Source organism: Oncorhynchus tshawytscha, linkage group LG08, assembly GCF_018296145.1.
Source record: "Oncorhynchus tshawytscha isolate Ot180627B linkage group LG08, Otsh_v2.0, whole genome shotgun sequence".
NCBI lineage: Eukaryota > Metazoa > Chordata > Actinopteri > Salmoniformes > Salmonidae > Oncorhynchus > Oncorhynchus tshawytscha.
Window position 1 is genome coordinate 33938856 of NC_056436.1, and position 25127 is coordinate 33963982.

Consider the following 25127-nt stretch of genomic DNA (forward strand, 5'->3'; position numbering starts at 1 on the left):
GACCAGAGATGCTGAAATACATTCGCTTTTTCAACCACTATGAGATCAGATCAGATCCATTGTGGCTCAATGTCACCATAAAAGCATCATACGTGTCCTTTAAGTTCTCAATGGGTTACGGGTTTCGTGCTGCTTGTTATCGAGGCCCTGTTGCACTTCCTCTGCCACCTTACTACCAGCCTGGTAGATCACCCAGTGAGCTGACAAACAGGGGAGGAAAAGAGTTCTGAAAAAACACCTCCGAATGCATTTTCAAACCTGCCGCCCGCCACGTCGGGGACCGATGACGCCAAAGCTGGTGCTGCCATCTCACAGAAAACACTAGGCTCCGTATGGTTTCGTATCAACCTGCTGCTATTAACCTAATGGGGATAAATCACATTGTTTCATGAGAACTAACAGTTCCCCCATTGCTACTGTGTCTCCACGACTTCTGTGGACACTGACCTCCATTCTGAGACCAGTAATGTCATTAGGGTTTAACTGTAAAGAGGCACGGCAAATCAACCAACATAGGACCAGGCCGGACGCCTGAATCCCCTCTCTGTTAGTCTGTGAACTTGGCACTGGGCCACGTCTCTGCAAGTGCCCTCAGCATTGGTCAAGGTTGCGATCCATTAAGCGATCCATTAAGGCGGGCCAGGTCAGAGAGTGCAGACAAGGTGGAACGCCTGTCTGTGCAGAGGGGGAAGTATCCTGTAACTCCAAGAGTGAGTGAGTAGCCGCCAGCCAAATCAATGAGGGAAATGTGACATCCTTCTATAAACAGGAATATATTGCACGCTGGTGTAAGATTTGTGGGGATGTTACTTTAATTACTCGCTCTACAATTTATCTGTCCCCAATCTCTTTACATAGGCTGTACTAAAGGGATAGGTGAGCACAGCTGTAAATATAAAGTCGGTTGAGGTTGATTACAGTACAGCGTGTGCTTGAAAATCTATACACCTGTCCCTTCAGTATAATCAGAGTTGAACCCCTACTTAGAACTATTCAACCAGTGGAAATAGAGACTGGAGCAAGACTAGATTATCTCTAGCTGTACATTCATAGAATATGGTTAAGGGCATCTGTCCCAGTGGCCTACTGACGCTGCCAGTGCAGAGACAAACCAACCACAGGGTGGTGGTGAATTCTGTGGCTGGGTCTGGCTCCTACCACACAACAGGGCACCATTGGACATACAGCAGGCAAGCTGACCAGCAGACCACAAGCCAGGCACTAATGCAGGCCTGCCGCCATAGCCATCCTCCCTCCCAAAGGAGGACCAGTCACAATGCCCCAGTCTGTCATTTTGTGACTCTTGTGGGTGAGTGTTCTGTTCTGCCATGCCACTCTACAATTGGGGAGATTGAGACTGGAGAAATGTGAACTGCAGATGGGAGACATTACTCAGTTCACTTAACTATAGTGTTTTTATCCCTCTCTCTATTCCCACAAATGACTCAGGACTGGAAAAATTGATAGATTGCTTGCACACATGGTTATTCCAGACATAAGTGAAAGCTTATAGTGATACAGGTATCCCTCAGTTGCAGCATTCATACAACCATAATTTTGCCTGCACTGGCATAGAAAGATTGAACATTGAAATATGACATTAAGCATGCACATGAACTCGAAGAAAAACATGCAAGCTGGCAAAAATGAACCCTGAAATCATATTTACTGTAACGGTCTCCATTCAGAAGCAATTCCCATAACTTATAACACGGACAGGTTTTGACTCTAGGGTGAACTTTATTTCTCAGAAGCAACCAAATGTGCTTTCCAGGATGTGTCTTACCCCATGTATATAACACATAGTGCCCAGAGCTCAGCCCAGACGTGCTCAGGGTGAAATATGGTTGTTCCATAGGAACATGCAGATGTGTGCTGAGCAGAGCTGGGCTGAGCTGTCCAGGTTGGGGGAGGGGAGGAGTGGATGGACGTGATTTATTTCCTGCGAGTTCCAGTTAGTTATGGCCTGTGGGAGAGGAGTACTCTCCAGTTTCCATCTGCACTCTCTCGTTTTCTAATTTTGTTTTCATCTCTCTCTCTCTCTCTCTCTCTCTCTCTCTCGTGCAGAAATCAGTTCTGCTCCTGTCGTTTTGATGAATTCTTTAATCGAATATGGGGTAATTAAAACTATTAACGTGTGTTGACGACTTAAGGGCCATAAGCTGATGCTGTACCAACTAAACAAACGCTGTGCGTGGCAAATCAAATCACTAGGATGCATGTACTGTTCCATATGTCAAAGAGGTGAAAATCCCTTGTTTATCATCCGTTGTTGTCCGTTTAAGTTCTAGTTTTTACATGAAACGTTATTTCGAGCGGCTTGATATTACGCAAAGGCTCAAAATATTACCCAAATTCCTCTGTTTTCACCATACTGTTTCATGTTGTCCAGCTTGACCTATTGAGTGTCTGCTTCTCAAAAGGCCTTTGTTCAGCTAATTACACAGGCAGCTGTGCTACTCTCAACCAGGAACTGGGAGTTATTCTACTGCACTAACAAACCAGTAGGAAAGCAAGGGTGTGCTGTACTGTGCCAGACAGCCACATTTCACAGTACAGTATATCCAGCTGTGGCGAATATGTTCAGAACAGAGCAGGACTATCTTAGGGACAAGGGCTAAAGTAGAATGTTCATAAAACTGCCTTGGTTTGATGTTTTTTCCCCCTATTGTCTATGCCAAAAGGACTTCAAATTTCCTTCCTTCTTGCAAGCTTTATCCTCTCCCTCGAACAGCTAGAGAGGAACGTTAACTTGGAGGCCGAGACCCTCTCTGTAAACCTTCCATTTTATATCAAACACTTTCAATGTTTCAACTGACAAGGCTAGGATTTCCAACCTTCGCCTCCAAACATCCCCACCTGCTATTTAATGCTGCATTGACAGGATATCAAGGCATGTTGAGCGTGCCATAACCATTACACCATCCTCTACAATTTGTCTGACGCGATCCAGAAACCCAGTGTTATAGTTGAATTTGTTATATTTAAATGTCATGGCACCCCATCCCAACAACATAACATCATCCTTCAAGTATGCCTGGATGGGGAGCGGAGGAATGCTGGTTGGCTGGGCCGGCTGGCTGCTAAAGACAAGTCATTCTCAGGAAGTCATGAACTTTTGTCCCGCGGTTGCTCCCTCTCTGGCTGCACGGGAGGACTTGGGCGACACCAAACAGGAAGCAGCTCCACAAGCTGACGCTATCACTGTTTATACCCCATTCATCACGCACAGAGACCCAACCAAACACCCAGGGCCAAGGAGCCAGACTGAGAGACAGACCCAGAGTCTGGTGGCAGGCAGCCACAGATAGAGAGCCTAACCAGGGCAGCCTGGTTCCCCTCAGGTTGGGTCACGTCACAGTCCCAGAGGAGCCAGCCTGGTCTGGGTGGATGAAGGATGGTGCTCTCACGCCAACTGACGATACCCTCAAAGGGTCATCATCGCATTGACTGAAGTGGAGCAGAGGGGGCTACAGCCACGCAGAAGACTTGAAGAAGAAGTTAACATCTAGAATCAGATTGAGGATCAGATTATCCCAAGTTCAATCTTACTCATTTCGGGGTACTGTAAAATTTCCCTTAATGGTCGGTTACCTATATTAACCATAGAGAGACAAAACAGACCTTGGATCAGTGAATAAGGGCATATTCAATGCACATCCCAAAGGGGCCCAGTGGTTTGGCAGTCAGTTGGACGATGAATGAGCTGTATGGAGTCCATAGAATACACAGTTATAACTGATTGCATTCTCTGAATAGTCGGATTCAAAAAGAGGGTTCAGCCATGCGATAAAATGTCAATGCTGTGTTAACAATGTAAGCCCATGTACGTATTCAGTGGAAACAAGGGAGAGAAACTACTCTGTCAATCTAGGACGAGGCCAAAGACAGCGCAAATTCAAATCTAATACTACTCCGTTTCAAAACATGTAAAGGGAAACAACTGCTCAAACAGCATATACTTCTGACTAATGTTGCTCCATGTTTGTTGCCTGGCCCAGTGACTGACTGGTGGATCGCTTACCAACTACACAGTCGCTCAGTGTGGGAAATAATAGCACACAGGGGCAAAGTTCTGTCCAGACTATCTACTGAGATATTAGCGTATGAAACATTTCCCCTGTCCACTCACCACTGACACAGAAACCCTGGGCTCTCTACTGCTGACTGGAAGGAATCTAGAAAGGCAGAGATGGGGTCAGAGTTTGTTTGCTGGAAAAGCTACAGAGGCAAATCCAGCTGCTACTTTAATAAAAGGTTTAACAATAGTCATGCATACTTCAGTTCAGTGAGGATGGACTTGATGGACCGAAAAGAGCACAGTGATATTTTCCACAGATTTCAAAGCCATATGGGTGGATTTCATCAGACAGAGAATACTGTGACCTGCTATAAAAGCAGCAATATAGAACAACCACGAGCCATATAAACACATTGCAGACTATATAACCATTGTATCATTTGTAACAAAGTACAGTGCCTATTCAGCAGATGTTAATGTAAGTAGCTGATTTTAAAGTAATAACTTGTCTATCTAAGGTTAAGGAAAACTGACTGTGTTGATTTTCTAAAAGAACTTTCTTCATATCATATTTACAACATTTTCTTTAGCTCTTGTAGCTGACTCTAGCAACCTTGCCAATACGTTACAAGACCTACGAAAATATCATCAGTGATCAGATGCTCTGCAGACCAGTATCAGCAGACCCCATAAAGAACAACAACATTACACTGGCCTGGATGACTGTGAACTTGGCCTACATTACAGTAAAGGACACAGGAAATGCACTCGGAATTGGCCCTGGTAGATCTATGGGTTTCAGGCCTTTCTACTGGTTAAAAGGTATGTTCCTTAGAGTGATCACCTGCTCCGTTGTACTGGATGGAACGTGTCAGTTCAACGTAGCTCAACGCTACTCCACTTTCTAAGAACAATGATTCTCTTGAGAGGAAAAGGTTACAGAGTATTTGCATTATAGAGGTGATGAGTAAGGAGAGACGAGAAGTGAACAAAGTATCTATACTGAGACTATGTGGGCCAGCCAGGATGCACAGAGAAAAATGTCTCACCCATTTCTCCAAAATACCTGATCCCTTTGCTCCCTCCCACCCCTCAATTCCTTTCATCCACTAGACACGACGGAATGAGTTCTATAATCTCATCCCCTCACTCAGTCGCTGATTAATGATGGACACAAATAGAGTAATCTTCCTTATGGATGAAAGACGATGACACAAAAGGTGAACGTGTGAATGTCATTTCATTAAAACAGGAATCTGTGATAAGAACATCCACCCATAACGACAGTAAGGCCTACACCCCATCCATCAGATAGAATGGCACAAACCCAGGAGAACCCCCCACACAAAATGGCACTGAGTGATAAGAGAGAGTAAGATTGAGCCCATGGCCGTAGAACTTATTACGTTTCATAAGTTGAAAAAACTATTATCTAAACGTTCAGGATCTAATAAGCAGTCTAATGTATGGTATCAGTTGGATGTGAACATCTGAATGTGGATCTGTCGTCTGTAGTCTGAGGCAAGGCCGTTCATACTGTATGTTACTATCTTCACTGATGTGTAAAGAAGCACAAGGAGGACACAAGGATGCACTCTTTGAACAAATGGCCAGTCCTGAGAATGTTCTTCATGGACCAACTCAATCTCTAGATTGCTAAGAGTTAAAAAACAGACCAATGCATGGTAATGGCAACCCTATAATGGACAGAGACAGTCTGCTTGCCACCAATACAATTTAAAGAACAAACAAATGGAGTCAGCCAACTTTATTTGGTTCCACTGGTTTGCTCTTGATTTTCCAAACTTGCCTTTGCATCTTTCTAGCCAGTGGTACATAGGCAACCACTGTTGATTGATGCAGTCTATCTTTCAGTTGTTCAAAGCCTCTTCTTATGCAGGAGCCAGAACCCAAAGTCATTACCGACAGCCACAATTGTCATGGAAAATAACCTGGCACATGAATTACATCGTGGATGACTTTGAGAGGAATAAACCACTGAGTGGTTCAGTGTTAGTGTCGCCAGTGAGAGTACACCACAATGTAAATAGCTGATGCTACTAGACCGTGCACGCCAACTGGAGAAGCCTCACTGCTGCCGAGCATGCTGCTGTGGTGCTTAAAACTCATTCTGTGCACAAGACACAGATGTCTGCAACAACAACAAAAAAACTGTCACAAAAAGTGTAAACAGACAAGAATGGCACAGAAATGGCCAACCCTGCCTGCAATATAACCGTCTCACTGTTTCGAAGAGTTAATTTCAACTTGCAACCAATGTTCCCTCTAAGCTGCGCGCTCCCGGGACTGCCCCACAGAAGAAATATCAGCCTGCGCAGAGAAACACGAGATTGAACGTCACTCAACTTGAGTTTCCCCCCTTAGCTATCAACATTATCAACGTTTCCCTTTACTGTGGGAATTGTGATCGAATCAACGCAATATTAGCCACTTTCAATGCAACATACAATTTTGTTGAAGGCAGAACGCATTGGAGTATGATTGTATTGCATTGACAGGCTATACTCAGCCTGTACTCTACAGACTGGTACGGCAAAACCAATCAGAGCTGCAGTAGGATAATATGCAAATAGACCATTGCCATATGTGCCATTCACTTTGAACTGGACTGTGTTTACAGAATGAGCGGTCATGAGTAGAAGTGCTTGTTTTGAGATGAAAGCGAGAGCTGCATGTAGCCAAGTGTGCACATTTGTTCATATCTTATGCTAGTTAGTGAGATATTAGCCCAGTTATAGATCATTTGTAGTCAGCAATGGGGGAATGATTGCTTCCTGCAAGAGCAGAAAACATGTACATTTCTACGTGTACATTTCTAGACAGCTTTGAAAAGCGAATCAGGTACACAGCTTTCTTTCTTAAAGGAGCAGTGTTGTATTTTCAGATAGGCTTGAATAAGCTAAGAAGCCAATAGGCAGAGGGTAGCATAATTTGTCTGATTCTCTGTCATTTTATTTTGTAAAGTGGTTTCTTGGATCAAACATAACATTTTCAGTCACCTCCTTGTCTGAAGAACAAGTGGATAAACAGGTTAATGTCAAGCCCTGCATGTTTTTTTAAAACTATATTGAACACCACAAATCAAATCACACACATTGGCTGCTACTGTAGGTTGAATGATAACAGCTATTTCCATGTTAAAATGTTATGGGATGCATTTTCTCCATTGTTTTTGATGGCAGGCCACTCTGGTAGGCCTACATTACGATCAAATAGCCACAGTAGCCTACTTGACCACTGTCTGAAGCTGTAACTTAAAGCGGGTACAGCATCAGTGTTCATAGTAAAACACATGCTGGAAGTTGCACAGCATTTTCACACTGCTCAAGTTTGCACTCAGCAGACCTGAAATTTGCTCAGTGCCGAACTATGCCACTGATTTGTTTAGCAGTATGCTTGGTGGACTTTCCAGTGGACTTTCCAAACTTTATTGAAACTTTGAATTGAGTTTATAAAAAGACAACTAAGCTTTTAGGTTTATAGTGAATTTTCTTTCTCTTGCTCAGGCCTACTTATTGCATTTCACTCTATCGATATCCTTATAGATATTCAGTATGTCATTATGCATTAGCTGTAGTAGGTCAAGTGTTATAACAAGAAAGGGTTGTGTAATTACCTTTTGGTCGACTATAGAGCAGACCAGGTCTTTGACAGCAGACAGCGACAGGTCATGGTTCTCCAGGTTCACCATCTCTCTGGTCAGGCCAATCTGGAGGAGGAAGGACACTCCATGGAAGGAGCTGCGGGAGTTAGTGGGGCTGGGAGCGCTGTGAGTGTGACTCCCGTGACTCCCGTTGGACAGGCGGCTGTAGAGGGGTCCCGGGGGGCTCGGCGATGGTGAGGGGGTCAGAGGCACAGCTGGGATTTGTGAGTGGAGGTAGGCTTTGGGAAAGGACGGAGGAGCTGAGCTGCTGCAGGCAGACATTGGGTTTCTTCCAATGGCAGAGATGATGATGCAAAATGTAAAGTATTGTAACCGTCAGTGATGCCTTTTTAAATCAGGCACCACCGAACTACTAAGAACATACACAAGTCTGAAGAAACATTCAATCCTCATTCTAGGAGATATGAAATGCAAGGTCTTCAAAGTATCACGAGCAGTGTTAGCCAATAGCAATAGTCAAACGTTCATCCCCACTGACTGCTCACATGCCTGGCAATCAATTCACGGACAAAGCCTGATGATTCCACTAAATGGCCTCAGCTCACTCTCTAGGGCAAGAGACGTGTGCAGTTTGCACTGCTGAGATACTGTGGATGCTCCAGTCGTCCGAGATTGATTCCCCAACGCTCACTGCAAGAGGCGGTCACCATTCCAAACTTCATTTTCTTGAATGGTGTCCCCTCACAGTACTAGAGTCACATATCTGCCCTGGCCACAGGAAACCTGTCACAAAACAGATACAGTACATTTAATGGTGGTGGAATAGAATATGTTTAGGTTTGTAGATCTAGTAGATTTGACCAAACTGAAAAAAATCATGACCTCAAAGCTGTTTACACTTTCGAACAATAAGTGATGCAACAATAAGTGATGCAACAATAAGTGATGCAATTCATGAGGAATAAACATGATCAGGTTTGGATACAATAAACACATCAAATAATTGTAATTGTAAACTTCGATTATATTGTAAGCAAGTACAAACAATGCATCATGTTCAATAACTTCATCTGACAAATTAGATACATGGTGTAGTTTACCATACATTACGGAATGTTTTCTATTTATCTATTCATCATGCACAACCAACATCTGGAATCAAGGCTTCTCAACATCTGGACCATCCCACTTTCGATTGAATTGCTGGCAGAAGACGACCTCATGTCCACGAATGCCAGCAACACAAGTTATACAAGACCTGTTTTTGCATAATAAAAGCTTGTTGAAATATTCTTCATTATCCTATGAATTACCCTAAATATTCCAATCGTCCATAAAATATGTCTAACACATCATTGGCCTACTTACCTCCACTTTTTTCAAAAGACGTCGTTGGATTCATGGCCAGTGGACAGCAGGAACTTCTCCAAAAACTCCAACAATCGAATCACACAGAAAAAATATTCAAGCTCATTCGCCTTTTCGCTAAATCATACAAATGAGCAACAATGTAACATATGCATTAGCAGGACTGTCTAAAAGCGTGCTAAGACTCACAACCGAGTTCTCTACTTTTTGAAACTTTCTCTTGTCGTCTATTCGTGGTTGCCAGATTCATGCGCATCTTATTATCCTTCCAGCTGTGACTACTCCCACTGTTTCTGAGAGAAAAGGAGGAGAGAACGGTTCCTGGGGCTTGAAGTTCTATTACCTATTTGGTGCTTTGGGTTTCTATCGGTGAGGATAAATCTTCAAACTACAATCTCACATGCAATGGCGTCTCGAAAAAGTTATCTTTACATTGCGCATGCCTCTTTCATCTATCTTTCCGTTATTCGGGTTATGCTGGAGAGAAAAAAAAACAGTAGTTACCCGACCTCTATTGCTTCAGTTCTGAAAATCAGTTGCCAGCAACGTAGAAAAAAATGCCATCATCCTCTATCCCTTGCACTGTTGCGTCTAATCTTTTAGAGAGGGCGGTGGTATACATCAGCATATTATTTATTACCCAAATATGGAAATGACAACACATTATGGATGTATAGATGTGTAATAACTCTAACACATATTTCATATATCAAAGTTCCCAAATAACTCAAAATACATAATGAAGTACTATATTACCCTGTATGCCCTCAACAATACATTGGGGTTATACAAATAGAACAATCTGGAACAGGAACAAGGTTATGACAATGGATTACAATGTTTTGTTTGTTCTTGTACAACATTTGAAACGATTTCTTTCACTTTTCACCAGTGAGATGTAACTAATTCATCTAAGAATTGTCTGTCAGGGAAGCAATACCCAATGCAACCAGAATACATAAAACAAGTTAAGGCAGAAAAACAGTTGTTATGATTACATGATACACTACTTACAAGGCAGGGCTGGTGGAGGAAGAGGACTGTATGGACATTATATCTGAATGACCGACTGGCGTGAATTTCCTCTTGAAACAGATTGAAATACGGGACCAATGATATCTCACACTCTCAGAAAAACCTACATGATCTTTAAGCTTTCCGTGATGAAACCTCGGTGTAGAACCTGTGATGTTGAGTCAATACTGAGGGAAAGAGGGGTCTATCTTCTGGGCCCAGGCCATCAGTCCCCCACAGATGTTCTTCGCAGTGACACAGTCTACCTCAGAACCTGACATTCTCTCCAAGACCTGAACTGCCTTCTGGGAGTCATTACCCAGCTTACATATCACATAAACTGCAGCAAGGAAACACAAACGAATCAAAATGAGTAGTAGCAGCTTCCATTTCCTGGCTTCTCACAAGATTACGACGTCTGGCTGGCTATGCGAGACTACGTGAGTTGAATGAATAAAATGTGTAGGGAATATTCTTTGTTTGATGCTTGGCCAGAAGCAGAGCTATTGCATGGTATTTGAATTCAAATTCACTATTAGGTGTGTTATGAACATGATAGGACTTCTTTCACTCTTGAAACTTAAAAGGGTGTCATGTGTACCAGTTCAACTGAACTGTGTCAACTGTTTACATAACAAAGTGTTTCCCAGAAATTGGCCATTAAAATAGCTCATTAATAGCAAAATATACACAGGTTTGCTGGAAATACACTCTGTTGAAATAAAGACCAAGATGAATATTCAATAAAAAGAGGCAGATGACGGTATATTTGTGTGTTGGAAAAAGGATCACCTAGCAACTCCATCAACTCCTGTCATTGGCTGTCCAAAATAAGTGAACACCCTCGCAGGACAAGGCTACACAGACATAATTAGCACTCAAATGACTCCTGTTTGTTCAGTGAATATGGAGCCACTCCATAAGCCTAGCCATTGAAGAGCCTCCGCATGTTGTGACCTGCGGAGCTAGATGGAGACCAGATCAGTCATGGTACCTGGGACCTGGGATGCACTCGACATCTGCTCTTTCACTTGGCCAATTCTCTCCTTCAGCACATGGATGTGTTCACTGTTGCTGTTCTCTAAACAGGAAAGAGGAATGTCTAGCAATGATATAAGGAAATAAACCATTTTACCATTGAATTGAGGACAATTACAATTACTAATTTAGATCAGAACAGCTATGAAAGCACAGTGATGACAGATGTAATTAATGGGAAAGAAGTATTAATATCCTCCTAACTCCATATCTTGCTAATTGTATAGAGTTAATGGAGTACAATGCCCGGAGGGCATTCAGTCAGCAGAAGGATACTGAGGGAGGTGGGCAGGTAACATATATCCACCTCCACTAGAGGGCGTACGTTCAGCAGGAGATGAACAGCCGTGTTGTCCACTATAGCTTTATACTCCTGGCAATAGAAAGGAGAAATGTTTGTCAGTGGTCACCTACAACACTTCACTTTGTTAATGACAATGTCAGGTTTAAAGGTCTGCGACATCAGAATGGAAGTTGATCGTTTTCTGTGGCAACCAGTTGCACTACATGCATAGTGCGATTGGTTGCCTTTTTTTGTTGAGTTGGGTGGAGTAAGCTTAACATTTTGTCACATTATTTCAATTATAGGAAATAAAACTGTTTCCGACTCCAGGCCTTGCACAATCACTATTATAGGCCAATCAATCACAATCTTCATCTACTTTCTCTTAATGGCTAAATTCTTTTGAAAGCTGTAATTTAGCAGAAATCCAAACAACCATTTCTGTCAGCTCCAACAAAAAAAAGAGGTTATTATTTTCCGTAGAATACGTACAATCACGTTTTAGTCATTTCCCATTTAGGGTTGGGTCAGCATTTAGATTTAATCTGGGTTTATGAATGCACACGAATCACAGAAAATCAAGTGTAATCATCAGTCCTTGACTTGGACTGAAATAGGTGACGGTACTGTTTCCATTTAGGTGCAGGAGCTCAACAATACTTTTTATTCTATAAGAGAATCAGGAGCTCAACAATACTTTTGAGCTAATATTCTATAAGAGGAACAGGAGCTCAACAATACTTTTGAGCTAATATTCTATAAGAGGAACAGGAGCTCAACAATACTTTTGAGCTAATATTCTATAAGAGGAACAGGAGCTCAACAATACTTTTGAGCTAATATTCTATAAGAGAAACAGGAGCTCAACAATACTTTTGAGCTAATATTCAATAAGAGAATCAGGAGCTCAACAATACTTTTGAGCTAATATTCTATAAGAGGAACAGGAGCTCAACAATACTTTTGAGCTAATATTCTATAAGAGAAACAGGAGCTCAACAATACTTTTGAGCTAATATTCTATAAGAGAAACAGGAGCTCAACAATACTTTTGAGCTAATATTCTATAAGAGGAACAGGAGCTCAACAATACTTTTGAGCTAATATTCTATAAGAGGAATCAGGAGCTCAACAATACTTTTGAGCTAATATTCAATAAGAGAACAGGAGCTCAACAATACTTTTGAGCTAATATTCTATAAGAGGAACAGGAGCTCAACAATACTTTTGAGCTAATATTCTATAAGAGAAACAGGAGCTCAACAATACTTTTGAGCTAATATTCTATAAGAGAAACAGGAGCTCAACAATACTTTTGAGCTAATATTCTATAAGAGGAACAGGAGCTCAACAATACTTTTGAGCTAATATTCTATAAGAGAAACAGGAGCTCAACAATACTTTTGAGCTAATATTCAATAAGAGAATCAGGAGCTCAACAATACTTTTGAGCTAATATTCTATAAGAGAAACAGGAGCTCAACAATACTTTTGAGCTAATATTCTATAAGAGAAACAGGAGCTCAACAATACTTTTGAGCTAATATTCTATAAGAGAAACAGGAGCTCAAGCAGTAAAAAATGTGAGATTTGGCCCAAGTCAAGCATTGGTAATCATGCAATAATCGTCAAAAAACAGAAAGTCACGGACTATACTCTTCCTGCACGGATACCCTCTGGTCTTTGGAGAGAAGGTTTAGTATTTGACACTGAAAGAAAACCCAGAAAATATTAGGTAAATATATTCAAAGCCATTACTTAAACAACATTTTCCTATAATTAAATGGAAAATGGGAATGTTATTTAGCTTTTTTATTCCAGTAAAGTACAGAAAACTCCTTTGACATACAGCGTATATCTCTGCTATTTATCTGAATTATAGATAATGAGCACATTTTCCTGGCTCTACATTCCATGCGCTATGTGTATTTACTAAGGGGTTTAAAAGGTGAGTGATAACACGTTTGCCAATTCAGATGGAATTTAAAATCCCCTTTACTTTAAAATGCTAACCCCTTAACAATGAATATGCAAGACCAATGCATTGCCCACAGTGCCCTCTTTTCAGTAACCCCTGACCTTATCTGTGGCAGTAGACCCACAGAACTTCTCATAGTCAACTAAGTGTGTGACAGTGGGGGTTCTCTCTCCACACAGCACAGCTGGCCTGCTTGGTCCGCAGCCTGATGGACCGGAACTTGGCATCCTGGGTGTCAAACATCAACAGCTGTTGGCCACAGGAAGCTGTCACACTGAGTCAAAGAAGGGGCTCCTGTCTGACTGACACACATCACTATGATTTACAGCATGACCCACTTCACTGATTTAAAATGGTCTTTGTATATTCAGAAACATACCTCAAAGGTCCAGCAAATCTACAGAATTTCCTCTCTTTAAGTCTAGCTTTATCAGATGGGCATGGTCATAAAGAAAAACACCCCTTCCTTCCCATGCTACACTGACTCATTCAGACCTTCATTCATCCAGTCAGCACCATGACTAAGCATAATGTGATGTTCCATTGTACAGTAGATAAGCTGTAGTGGGGCTGTGGAATGACTCAGGGAGCTTTCACTGGGAAAGATACAGTCCTGTCCAGAGGCGATCTTCAGGACCTCCAACGCTTTGAAGCAGCATCCCATGATCCCTGGTACTGAGACAAAAGAGTGAAACGTCAACAATCAATTCCTTTCTCTATCAAAGGGTGAAGACATGAATCAGAAGAGGACTCACCTACTCCTAGGACCCCTCCGTCAGAGCAGTTGGTCACTTTCTCCGGGAGTGGAGGCTTTGGGTACAAACACCTGTAGCAGGGACCTCCACAGTAGTTATACACTGTCAACTGCAGACACAGACAACAGGGGTTATTATGCTCAAAGGATGAGTAGCAATAAACATATGTAATTTACTAGTCAGTCATTTGTCAGACATTTATGTAAATCTAGTATGCATGCGGGGACTTAAATGTGGAGACTTAAATGTAACTAGATCCTTACCTGGCCCTCCATTCTCAGGGCACTGGCAGATACTAGGCACTTGCCACTGAGGACACAGGCATCATTTATCAGATAGCGGGTGGGAACATTGTCTGAACAGTCAGCCACAATATCGTACATGAGGTGGATAATGTCAAGGAGTACAAATGCAGTGATTTTTCTTCTGAAAGTCAGTGTTATGCTAATTGTTTGACTCTTGGATTTGATTACACAGTAAACCTGTGACAGATAGTAGAGTCTCTTATTTACTTCCTGTAAGATAATATAAGGCTCAAAGCGGAGAGGGAGGATACTGTTGGATGAGCTGTAAGGTGTTCTCTGGAGAGAGCTGGAGGTGGTAGGGAATGCATTCTACAGTGGAGTTCAACCATAAAAAGGACAGACATAAAAAGGACAGACACAAGGCCATTCACATTAAAACCAAACGACGCTCACCCATCCCACCCCTTATATCTAACTAATTTTGGAGCTTAAGAAAGTATTGAACAGAATATTGGCTGGCTAATGTTATTTTCCTCTGAATACCTAAAGCCTTAAAGGAGCAATGAACAGTTGAAACAATAACAGTGTTTTCTCCACCCTTGTTTTGGTAAAAAGCTGAGGGATGGGGCTGGAGAAATGTAACCACTCTTAAATTCATAGACAGAGCTATGCTTTGAGGCTATATAGTGTTTCTTTACATTTACAAGCTTATATTTTGGGTTCTGATACGGGACGACAGTTGAACTAAGAGGCATTTATACGTTATATTATTTAAGAATCAATGGGTACATATCATTCATTTATAAATCCCAAAATGGATGTAGTAACTGCATATTATCCCTTCAACATTCAATTGCGTTACCATTCACTCTAACAAAAAAGAGGGGGGACTATAGTTTGTCATAAGACTGCTAAACAAGACTGCTAAATAGCTCATGAAATGGCTACCCGGAATACCTGCATTGACCCTTTTATTGCACAAACTCTCTTGCACTGACTATGCACACACAATGGACTCTACTCAGACATATTTACACTGACACCCAAACACACACCATATACACCCACACACAATGTGCACACATGCATACTGACACCACACACAACACACACTGCTACCCCACATATACTGCTGCAACAGCTCAGTCTATTATCTATCCTGTTGCCTTGTCACTTTACCCTAGCTATATGTACATAGCTACCTCAATGACCTAGTACCCCTGCACAATGACTCGGTTCTGGTACTCCCTGTACATAGCCATGTTATTTTTACTCGTTATTGTTATTCACTGTGTGTTCATTCCTCCTGTCACTGTTTCTATTTTTTCTTCTCTATCTTTAACTCTGCATTGTTGAAAAAGGATCCGTAAATAAGCATTTCACTGTTAGTCTACACCTGTTGTTTACAAAGCATATGACAAATACATTTTGATTTGATCTGAGAGCAAGCCGTTGCTGTTTGGGTAAATGGCACCACCTAGTGGCTATAGCTATGATGTATAGTTTATTCACAGTACTGCATCAGCCTGTGCAGGCCCCAGTAGCCTCCTATACCTTCTGACAGCATGGGCAGAACCCACAACCCAAGTGTTGCAAGCACCATGCTCTACCAACTGAGCCACAAGGGATCTACCTACCGATTCCTGCTGCAGCTAGATACTGTGCCAGGGGGCAGCCTAGTCCTCCACACCCTACAACCAGCACTGATGTCTGGGAGAGATTCAGCTGGCCTGCCTGCAGAGAGTAAAATATGTGTTCAATAAGGTGTTCAATAATGTCACACTACATGAACACCCTTATTTCAGAGATTGGGTGAAAGCTGCCATTATTACCTTGTACACCCAGCTCTGGCAGCAGAAGCTGTCTGCTGTAGCGCATGATGTCTTCATTGGACAGGGCTGCCTTGGGTTTCAGAGGTGGAGGTGTTGTCACTTTCTCCTGCAGTTGTAGACCTCTCAAACAGGGGCGGAGCCAGAGGAGTGTCCGGGGTGACACTGGACACCCCTGACATCTGATTGGCCACACCGGGTGGCACCCCGAAATGTAATTCGCTACTGGCTTATTGACATCTCATTTCACCTCTTGTTGAAAGAAGCATTTATTTTGACGTTCAACGGCGCATTTTTCAAATCGAGGAAGAGAGAAAATTAACGTTCGTTGCGAGATACAGAAGAATAAGAAGAACATACAGAAAAAAATGTGAGAATATTTCCACAGCTCTACGAACTCTTTTCGCGATTGGCAAAAATATCATATTAAGTAAGTTTTAAGGTTTTGCATCGGGTTTAGGTTTCCTGATCAACTTTTACGAAAATTGAGTCGCTGTGTAAGTTAACATTAGACCTTTGCCTCCATTAACAGATAAGAGATCAGTTCCCAATTTAGCCTAACATTATGTCTACTTCTGTGCAAGTAATACATGCATATACAGTGCAGTAAATTACAGCTGTCAGTGTTCAGCAAGTTAACATTCAGCAATTTGAAATTCATTAACTCAGTTAGAATTTTGAACTCAAAACGAACAATTGTTATTATCAATCTGTTAATGTTACTCAAAATATTACCACAATTTGCAGTTTGCTATTGTAACGGTGTAAGAAACTATAGCTAACTAAGTTACTTACTGCAGAGTAGGGCCAGCCATGATCTAACTAGTAACTTAGGCTGGTAGTTGATTTTAAGATACAGTTATGACAATGGGGATTTGTAATTAAGATTGAGATTTAACTAAAACGTGGGTAATTGGATGCTTAGATGTAACCAACCTTGTTTTTGCATAGGATCAATTAAACATGAAAAGGAAGGGGGAGATATTAGACTTCTGTTCCAAAAGGACCCAATGGTGGGCCAGGCCTATACTTTAAACTAGTTAGCAGTTGTTTTAGTTAGCAGCTGTTAGTATCTAATCTTGTGGATCCCTTAATTATACATTTCCCTAGAGATATGACACATTATTTAATGTGTATTTCAGACATTTCAAGATCCAGAGAAGAGGGTCCTGTACCAGCCGTGTTTGAAAACATTTCCCAGAACTCAGCATGATATTAGGAAAAGGGCTTTCAACAGCTCCTGGTATAAAGACAATTAATGGCTTGAATATTCTGTAAATCAAGATTCTACTTGTTGTTTGGCCTGTAGGCATTTTTCTCTGCCCAATACACCTGAATCTGCCTTCACATCACAGTCAGGGTTTTGTAACTGGAAAAAGGCGCCGTTTAAAGATTCTGGGTTTAAGCTCCATTCGAAAGGCAGAGCATCATATCAATGCTACATATGCTTGGAATCAGCATAAAAGGGCTATTGACAGCAACTCATCAATGTTAGATGTCGTCATAAATGAGAACCGGAAAAAGAAAGTGGAGGAAAACTGTACTTTACATTAAAACAATTGCAGATGTGCTCCTATTAACTGCCACTCAAAATATAGCGCAGAGAGGTCATCGAGAGTCTGACTCTCACAACAAGGGTCATTTTTTGACAATCTTAGAAGAAATAGCAAAGCATGACCCTCTCATAGAGAAAAGGATGAATGCATTTGGCAATGCTAAGTACACAAGCCACCAAATCCAGAACAAAGTTTTTGGAGGCTTAGCCGAGATGGTACAAAGTGAAATAATAAGAGAAGTAAAAGAAAGAGAAGTGTTTAGTGTAATTGCAGATGAAATCAAAGATGTAAAGAAAAAAGAACAAAAGTCTTTAGTTGTGAGGTACTATTACAACGGGGACATCCACAAAAGTCTTTAGTTGTGAGGTACTATTACAACGGGGACATCCACAAAAGTCTTTAGTTGTGAGGTACTATTACAACGGGGACACAAAAGTCTTTAGTTGTGAGGTACTGTTACAACGGGGCCCATCCACAAAAGTCTTTAGTTGTGAGGTACTATTACAACGGGGACATCCACAAAAGTCTTTAGTTGTGAGGTACTATTACAACGGGGCCCATCCACAAAAGTCTTTAGTTGTGAGGTACTATTACAACGGGGACATCCACAAAAGTCTTTAGTTGTGAGGTACTATTACAACGGGGACATCCACAAAAGTCTTTAGTTGTGAGGTACTATTACAACGGGGACATCCACAAAAGTCTTTAGTTGTGAGGTACTATTACAACGGGGACATCCACAAAAGTCTTTAGTTGTGAGGTACTATTACAACGGGGACATCCACAAAAGTCTTTAGTTGTGAGGTACTATTACAACGGGGCCCATCCACAAAAGTCTTTAGTTGTGAGGTACTATTACAACGGGGACATCCACAAAAGTCTTTAGTTGTGAGGTACTATTACAACGGGGACATCCACAAAAGTCTTTAGTTGTGAGGTACTATTACAACGGGGACATCCACAAAAGTCTTTAGTTGTGAGGTACTATTACAACGGGGACATCCACAAAAGTCTTTAGTTGTGAGGTACTATTACAACGGGGACATCCACAAAAGTCTTTAGTTGTGAGGTACTATTACAACGGGGCCCATCCACAAAAGTCTTTAGTTGTGAGGTACTATTACAACGGGGACATCCACAAAAGTCTTTAGTTGTGAGGTACTATTACAACGGGGACATCCACAAAAGTCTTTAGTTGTGAGGTACTATTACAACGGGGACATCCACAAAAGTCTTTAGTTGTGAGGTACTATTACAACGGGGACATCCACAAAAGTCTTTAGTTGTGAGGTACTATTACAACGGGGACATCCACAAAAGTCTTTAGTTGTGAGGTACTATTACAACGGGGACATCCACAAAAGTCTTTAGTTGTGAGGTACTATTACAACGGGGACATCCACAAAAGTCTTTAGTTGTGAGGTACTATTACAACGGGGACATCCACAAAAGTCTTTAGTTGTGAGGTACTATTACAACGGGGCCCATCCACAAAAGTCTTTAGTTGTGAGGTACTATTACAACGGGGACATCCACAAAAGTCTTTAGTTGTGAGGTACTATTACAACAGGGACATCCACAAAGGTTTTTTACACTTTCAGTCAGCTGAAAGCTTAGATGCAGCAGGTCTCACAAAAATGATTGCCTTGAAAAACATGGTCTGGACTACAGAAATAATCGTGTGGGGCAAGCCTATGATGGTGCATCCGTCATGAGCGGAAAGCATTCTGGTGTTTCTGCACGGATTAAAAACAGTGCAAGATTTGCATTTTATGTGCACTGTAATGCACATTGTTTGAATCTGTAAAATCAGTGCCTGAGGCAGTTTACTTTTTTGCTCTCCTGCAGAAGCTTTATAACTTTGTATCTGGCTCGTACTTTCATCTCAAGTGGCTTGCAGTTCAGAAAGAGCCGTATCCACAGCAGCAGCCCAGGGAACTACAGAGACTTACGGATGTGAGGTGGGCATGCAGATACATGGTATGCCGTAATCTGAGGGACAGGCTTCCAGAAGTTCTGAGAGTGCTACAGGATATCACACTTGAAAATAGTGGTGATAGATCAGTGGAGGCAAGGGACCTTCTTTCTCAGATAGATTTACATTTCATAGGGCTTTTGGTTACCTTCTGTAAAGTGCTTGGTGATGCCAAATGTCTTTCTGCATGCTCCAATCAAGCTCTCTTGACCTAGCAAGGGCTGTGGACCTAGTAGGTGTCCTTACGGACACATTACAGGACTACAGAAGTGAGGGTTATTTTGGAGAGCTATGGAAAGAGGTTGAAGAGATTGCAGAGCACTGCAAAATAAGTGTACAAACAGTATGTAAAAGATAGCCTAAAACAAGCGTATTATTTCACAACTCATTGATGAGCATTGTAGGACAGAAAAATAGTGACCAAAGTGATGGTGAGAGCTTCCAAAGAGCTATCTTTTATCAGGTGCTTGACAGTCTCACAGCTGAGCTGCAGAGGCGTTTTTCAAAGAAGAATTGCGAGATAATGCAAGGGGTCCAGTCTCTCACACCAAAGACTACAACATTCTTGAATGAAGAGTCTCTGCTTGCCTTTGCTCAGACCTTTGAGTCGGATTTAGATGACCTCAAACATGAGGCTCATCAAACCAGGCGGCTTCTTGATAGGGGAGAGAAAAGTGGAAGGGACTGACCGTCTACTCTCATTGACTTTGTTGTGTTTCTAGAACCTTGTAAAAAAGAGGTCTTCCATGAGCTATTTAGACTTTGTAAGATTTCTGTTGTTACACCAGTCAGCAGTGTTTCTTGCGAGAGAAGCTTCTCAGCTTTGGAACTGATTAAAACACACCTTAGGACAATTCCAAAACATTTCTTTGCTATTAGTTAACATAATATATATGAGCATAAATATGATACTGTAAGTTTGTCCATTTCAAGTCCATTTCTGCTTGATACCTGGTATGTCAAATTGCAGTGTGTTTTTTGGTAAATGTACTTTTTTGTAAATTTATGTAACACACAAATGCTATCTTATCTCCTTGGTGCTTGAGCTTTATTTTCTGAAAATATGTTGGACGTTCAACACTTATAGACCCAGATTATATACTCATGAAAACAGAGTGACCCAAGTCTCTCCAGTATGTGAGTACAGCGAGTCAGTGAGTCAGTGAGTGAGTGAGTGAGAAATTGAGCTGCAGTTCCGAGGTAGAGACACTGACTATTCATAGTATGTTAAAGAATTCTAGTGAAGTAACCCTTTTGGACCACACTATATGTCACATTGAAGAACTCCGGGTTAAGTGAATCATAGGAATCATAGGATTCATTCATGCTCCTTAGATGTCAGGTTAGGGTTACACACACATTTTCTGTAATGGTCTATGGACCCCCTGAAGTAGCCTTAGCCACCCCTGGCCACACCATGTATAAAACTCTTGTTCCGCCACTGCTGTCAAACGGCTCTGATTTCAGTGGAGAAAAAATGGAGAGAGCATGTATGGTGTATTTAGTGGTTCAGAATAAAAGTTGTGGTTATTATAGACAATGTGAAATGTCACTTCATAACCAAATGTTAAATTGACAAGTGCTATAAAGTCAATTGAATTGTAGGCAAACTAGTCTCGCGAGGCTCTCCTTCCAAATCCGGTTTTGTTAACTCTAATCCATAGAGAATGATAGAGGACTCTTCTTTGTATCTATCCCACATAGCATCTGAATACGGGCAGCGAATTTAAGGCGATCTAGTAGTCAATTTTCTTCTACTACTTCTATGATTTGGAAAACAAACTGACAGTGTGCTTACTGCCACCTGGAGTGTGTTGTTTCAACAGGTATAAAGCCAAGGTTGGCGATTTACTGCTACCCGCAATAATGGAATGTTTGCGCACGATCATAATTAATTGGCTGATCCCTCTTGACGACCCAGATATAATTATGTGATCCTTCCCACTATGGGGGTGAATGTTAAAACGAATTTGGGATTCTTAACGTTAAGACAAATCCCTCACCGAAAAACAAAGTTAATTTGTTTTCCACCCCACTTAATTAAAAGCACAGTGCAGTCATCACAAAACATATTGTTTTCTGTGTTATGATTGATAGGCTATAGAGGCCTGGGAAAGTTGTGTAATTCAAATAAAACAATAAAAGAAGATGCAAACTTTAGGCTACATTCGTGAATTTGCAAGGCATGTAAAACAATACATTTCGAGATGCAGAATACCAAAACTCTCTCCACCTCGCGCTGGCCTGCCTTCTCTGACTCCTTGTTAATGTTGCAACTGTGTGTTCAGTCTTCGGACTGTTGCGTGTAGAATATAATAGCCTATTCATGGCACCGATGTCGCCTGGACACAGATGCATCTTCGGGTCAGTCTTGCGAGCACGGGGTAGCCTAATCTTCGTTTTTGCCTCATAATATTAAATTACAGTAGACTACCGGTAGCCTTTATCGATTACGCCTTTCAGACATAATGGAATTGAATGTGCCTCGGCTACAGCATGTTTGTTTGTTAGTCCGTCTTTTAGGATAGGCTGTTTTTAAATGACGACACAAACCCTTCTCTGGACATATGAACAGGCATTGATTTTAGTTTTCTGTAAAGGAATGAAACTTCTGAAGCGGGACTAACATCCATCACCAGGCGACCAGAACTGTCAATCAAATAATTGTGAGCTGCAGAACAATCTCTTAAAAACGTGTACTAAACAAAAATATAAACGTTTCATGTAAAGTGTTGGTCCCATGTTTCATGAGCTGAAATAAAATATCCCAAAAATGTTCCATAGGCACAAAAATAAGATTGCTGTCAAATGTAGTGAAACATTTCTTTACATCCCTGTTAGTGAGCATTTCTCCTTTGCCAAGATAATTCATCCACCTGACAGGTGTGGAATATCAAGAAGCTGATTAGGTATGATCATTACACAGGTGCACCTTGTGCTGTTTTTTTTTTAAAGGACACTAAAATGTGCAGTTGTGTCACACAACGCCACAGATGTCTCAAGTTTTAAGGGAGTGTGCAATTGGTATGCTGACTGTAGAAATGTCCACCAGAACTGTTGCCAGATAATTTAATGTTTATTTCTCTACTATAAGCTGCCTGTAACGTCATTTTAGAGGCCAACTCACCAGACATGTCACCCATTGCGCATGTTTGGGATGCTCTGGATCGACATGATCGACAGCATGTTCCAGTTCCCGCCAATATCCAGCAACTTCGCACAACCATTGAAGAGGAGTGTAACAACATTCCACATGCCATAATCAACAGCTTGATCAACTCTATGTGAAGTATGAGGCAAATGGTTGTCACATCAGATACTGACTGGTTTTCAGATACACATACCAAGCTTTTTGTTAAGGTATCTGTGACCAACAGATGCATATTTGTATTCACAGTTATGTGAAATCCATATATTTTTATATGAACTGTAACTCAGACGAAACCTTCAAATTTGTCACGTTCTGACCTTTATTTCCTTTATTTTGTCTTTATTTAGTATGGTCAGTTCGTGAGTTGGGGTGGGCAGTCTGTGTGTTTTTCTATGTTTTTCCATTTGTATGTTTGGCCTGATATGGTTCTCAATCAGAGGCAGCTGTTTATCGTTGTCCCTGATTGAGAACCATACTTAGGTAGCCTGGGTTTCAATGTTGGTTTGCGGGTGTTTGTTTCCGTGTCTGTCACCACACGGGACTGTTTCGGTTTGGTTTTCGTTCATGTTCACATTTATTGTTTTGTAGTTCTTAGTGTTCAGTTTGTTTTTTTATAAACGATATGGAGACTTACCACGCTGCGTTTGTCCGATCCCTGCTTCACCTCCTCTTCAGATGAAGAGGAGGAAATCTGCCGTTACAGAAACACCCACCACAAAAGGACCAAGCGGCGTGGTAATGGGCAGCAGTAGCAGCGATGTCAGGATTTATTTAGTATGGTCAGTTCGTGAGTTGGGGTGGGCAGTCTGTGTTTTTCTATATTTTTCCATTTCTATGTTTGGCCTGATATGGTTCTCAATCAGAGGCAGCTGTTTATCGTTGTCCCTGATTGAGAACCATATTTAGGTAGCCTGGGTTTCAATGTTGGTTTGTGGGTGTTTGTTTCCGTGTCTGTCACCACACGGGACTGGTTCGGTTTGGTTTTCGTTTATGTTCACATTTATTGTTTTGTAGTTCTTAGTGTTCAGTTTGTTTTTAATAAACGATATGGACACTTACCACGCTGCGTTTTGGTCCGATCCATGCCGATCTTCAGACTAAGAGGAGGAAATCTGCCGTTGTGTTTGTTTTGTTCAGTGTACTTTAAAGTTAGTTAAATACTGTGACTTACCAAGACATTTAGTAGAAGTAAAACATATCTATCTACCATAAACAGCACAGCAACACATCAATCAGCGATGTTTATTGTTAGGAAAAAACACTAAATGTTATGCCCTAGCAGAATTCTGTTACTTTTAAAAAAAGTTCCCAATTGTCACTATCAACATGTTACTGTAGCTGCGGTCTATATCTGTAATGGGTTGCGGTAGATATAACTTCATTGCCCAGCCCTAGCGGTCATACATATGTTATAGGACTATTATTCTGTAATGTACATTTGTGGAATTTAATAATTTTTTCTTATAATTTTAACAGGAAAAAAATGATTTAAACGTCTGTTTAAACATTACGCAACATTTTCCATTTGTCACATCCTTACTACCCACCCAGTTGACTACTTTAAAATTGAGTAAGTCCTCAAAGGCGCTGCCCATGCTAAGACGATTTTTTTGGGCACTAGAGTCCTCTATCTCTATGCTCAAACCCAACCCCACACTGTAACTTTGTCTGCTGATAGCCACAGCAAGCACTAGGCAACAGCTAACTAGCCTACTGGTATTTAATCAATGTAAAGAGAGACATATGTTTCCTAATTGTGCCAATTTATCCTTCAAAGCAACGATCTGTTTTTCCATAAATCGTGACTTCAAAACAGGAAACCTCTTCCAAAATAGCTGCAATACGATATAAGACACGTGAGATACAAAACTGTTACACAATTAGCGAAATAATGCCACAATCGTACTGATTGCAACTGTTGTAGTGATTAATGTTTGTTGTCATTTGTAGAAGTCCGACTCGGCACTTCCCGGTCTACAGAAGAGACCCACGTGAGATGAAACCAAGTGCCAGTTGGGGGTGCTTTCCCAATGACAGTAGTCTATTCCCGCGCCACATCAAATCAAGCGGGAGATCAAGGCACTGCATACGCTGTTGTCGCTGCGCAGTTCAGTTCCCACAGTTTGATTACTTTACTATAGGAAAGTAGGCTAATTGAAATATCTCAAATGTAAATTATGAATTCACTTGGAACGGCTATGCTTACATTTGAACTTACAATCGTTTACTTGTATTGCTTGATTACCATGCCTCATAAAATGCAGATATTTATAGACGCAAGCTTTTCTG

At 41.3% G+C, this 25127-nt stretch overlaps 1 protein-coding gene and 1 pseudogene across 2 annotated transcripts in view; both read right to left on the bottom strand.

The window, feature by feature from the left end:
• prkd3 (protein kinase D3) overlaps positions 1 to 9396 on the bottom strand; it is a 66294-nt gene extending 56898 nt beyond the window's left edge. For both annotated transcript variants that reach the window (XM_024429913.2, XM_024429912.2), the window contains exons 1-2: positions 9015 to 9396; positions 7659 to 8429 (exon numbers count right to left, since the gene is read on the bottom strand). In XM_024429913.2, the coding sequence (XP_024285681.1) occupies positions 7659 to 7967 (309 nt within the window). In that variant the 5' untranslated portion in view covers positions 7968 to 8429; positions 9015 to 9396. The remainder of the gene's footprint in view (positions 1 to 7658; positions 8430 to 9014) is intronic.
• Positions 9397 to 9634: 238 nt separating this feature from the next.
• LOC112255746 lies at positions 9635 to 25093 on the bottom strand (annotated as a pseudogene).
• Positions 25094 to 25127: the final 34 nt, after the last annotated feature.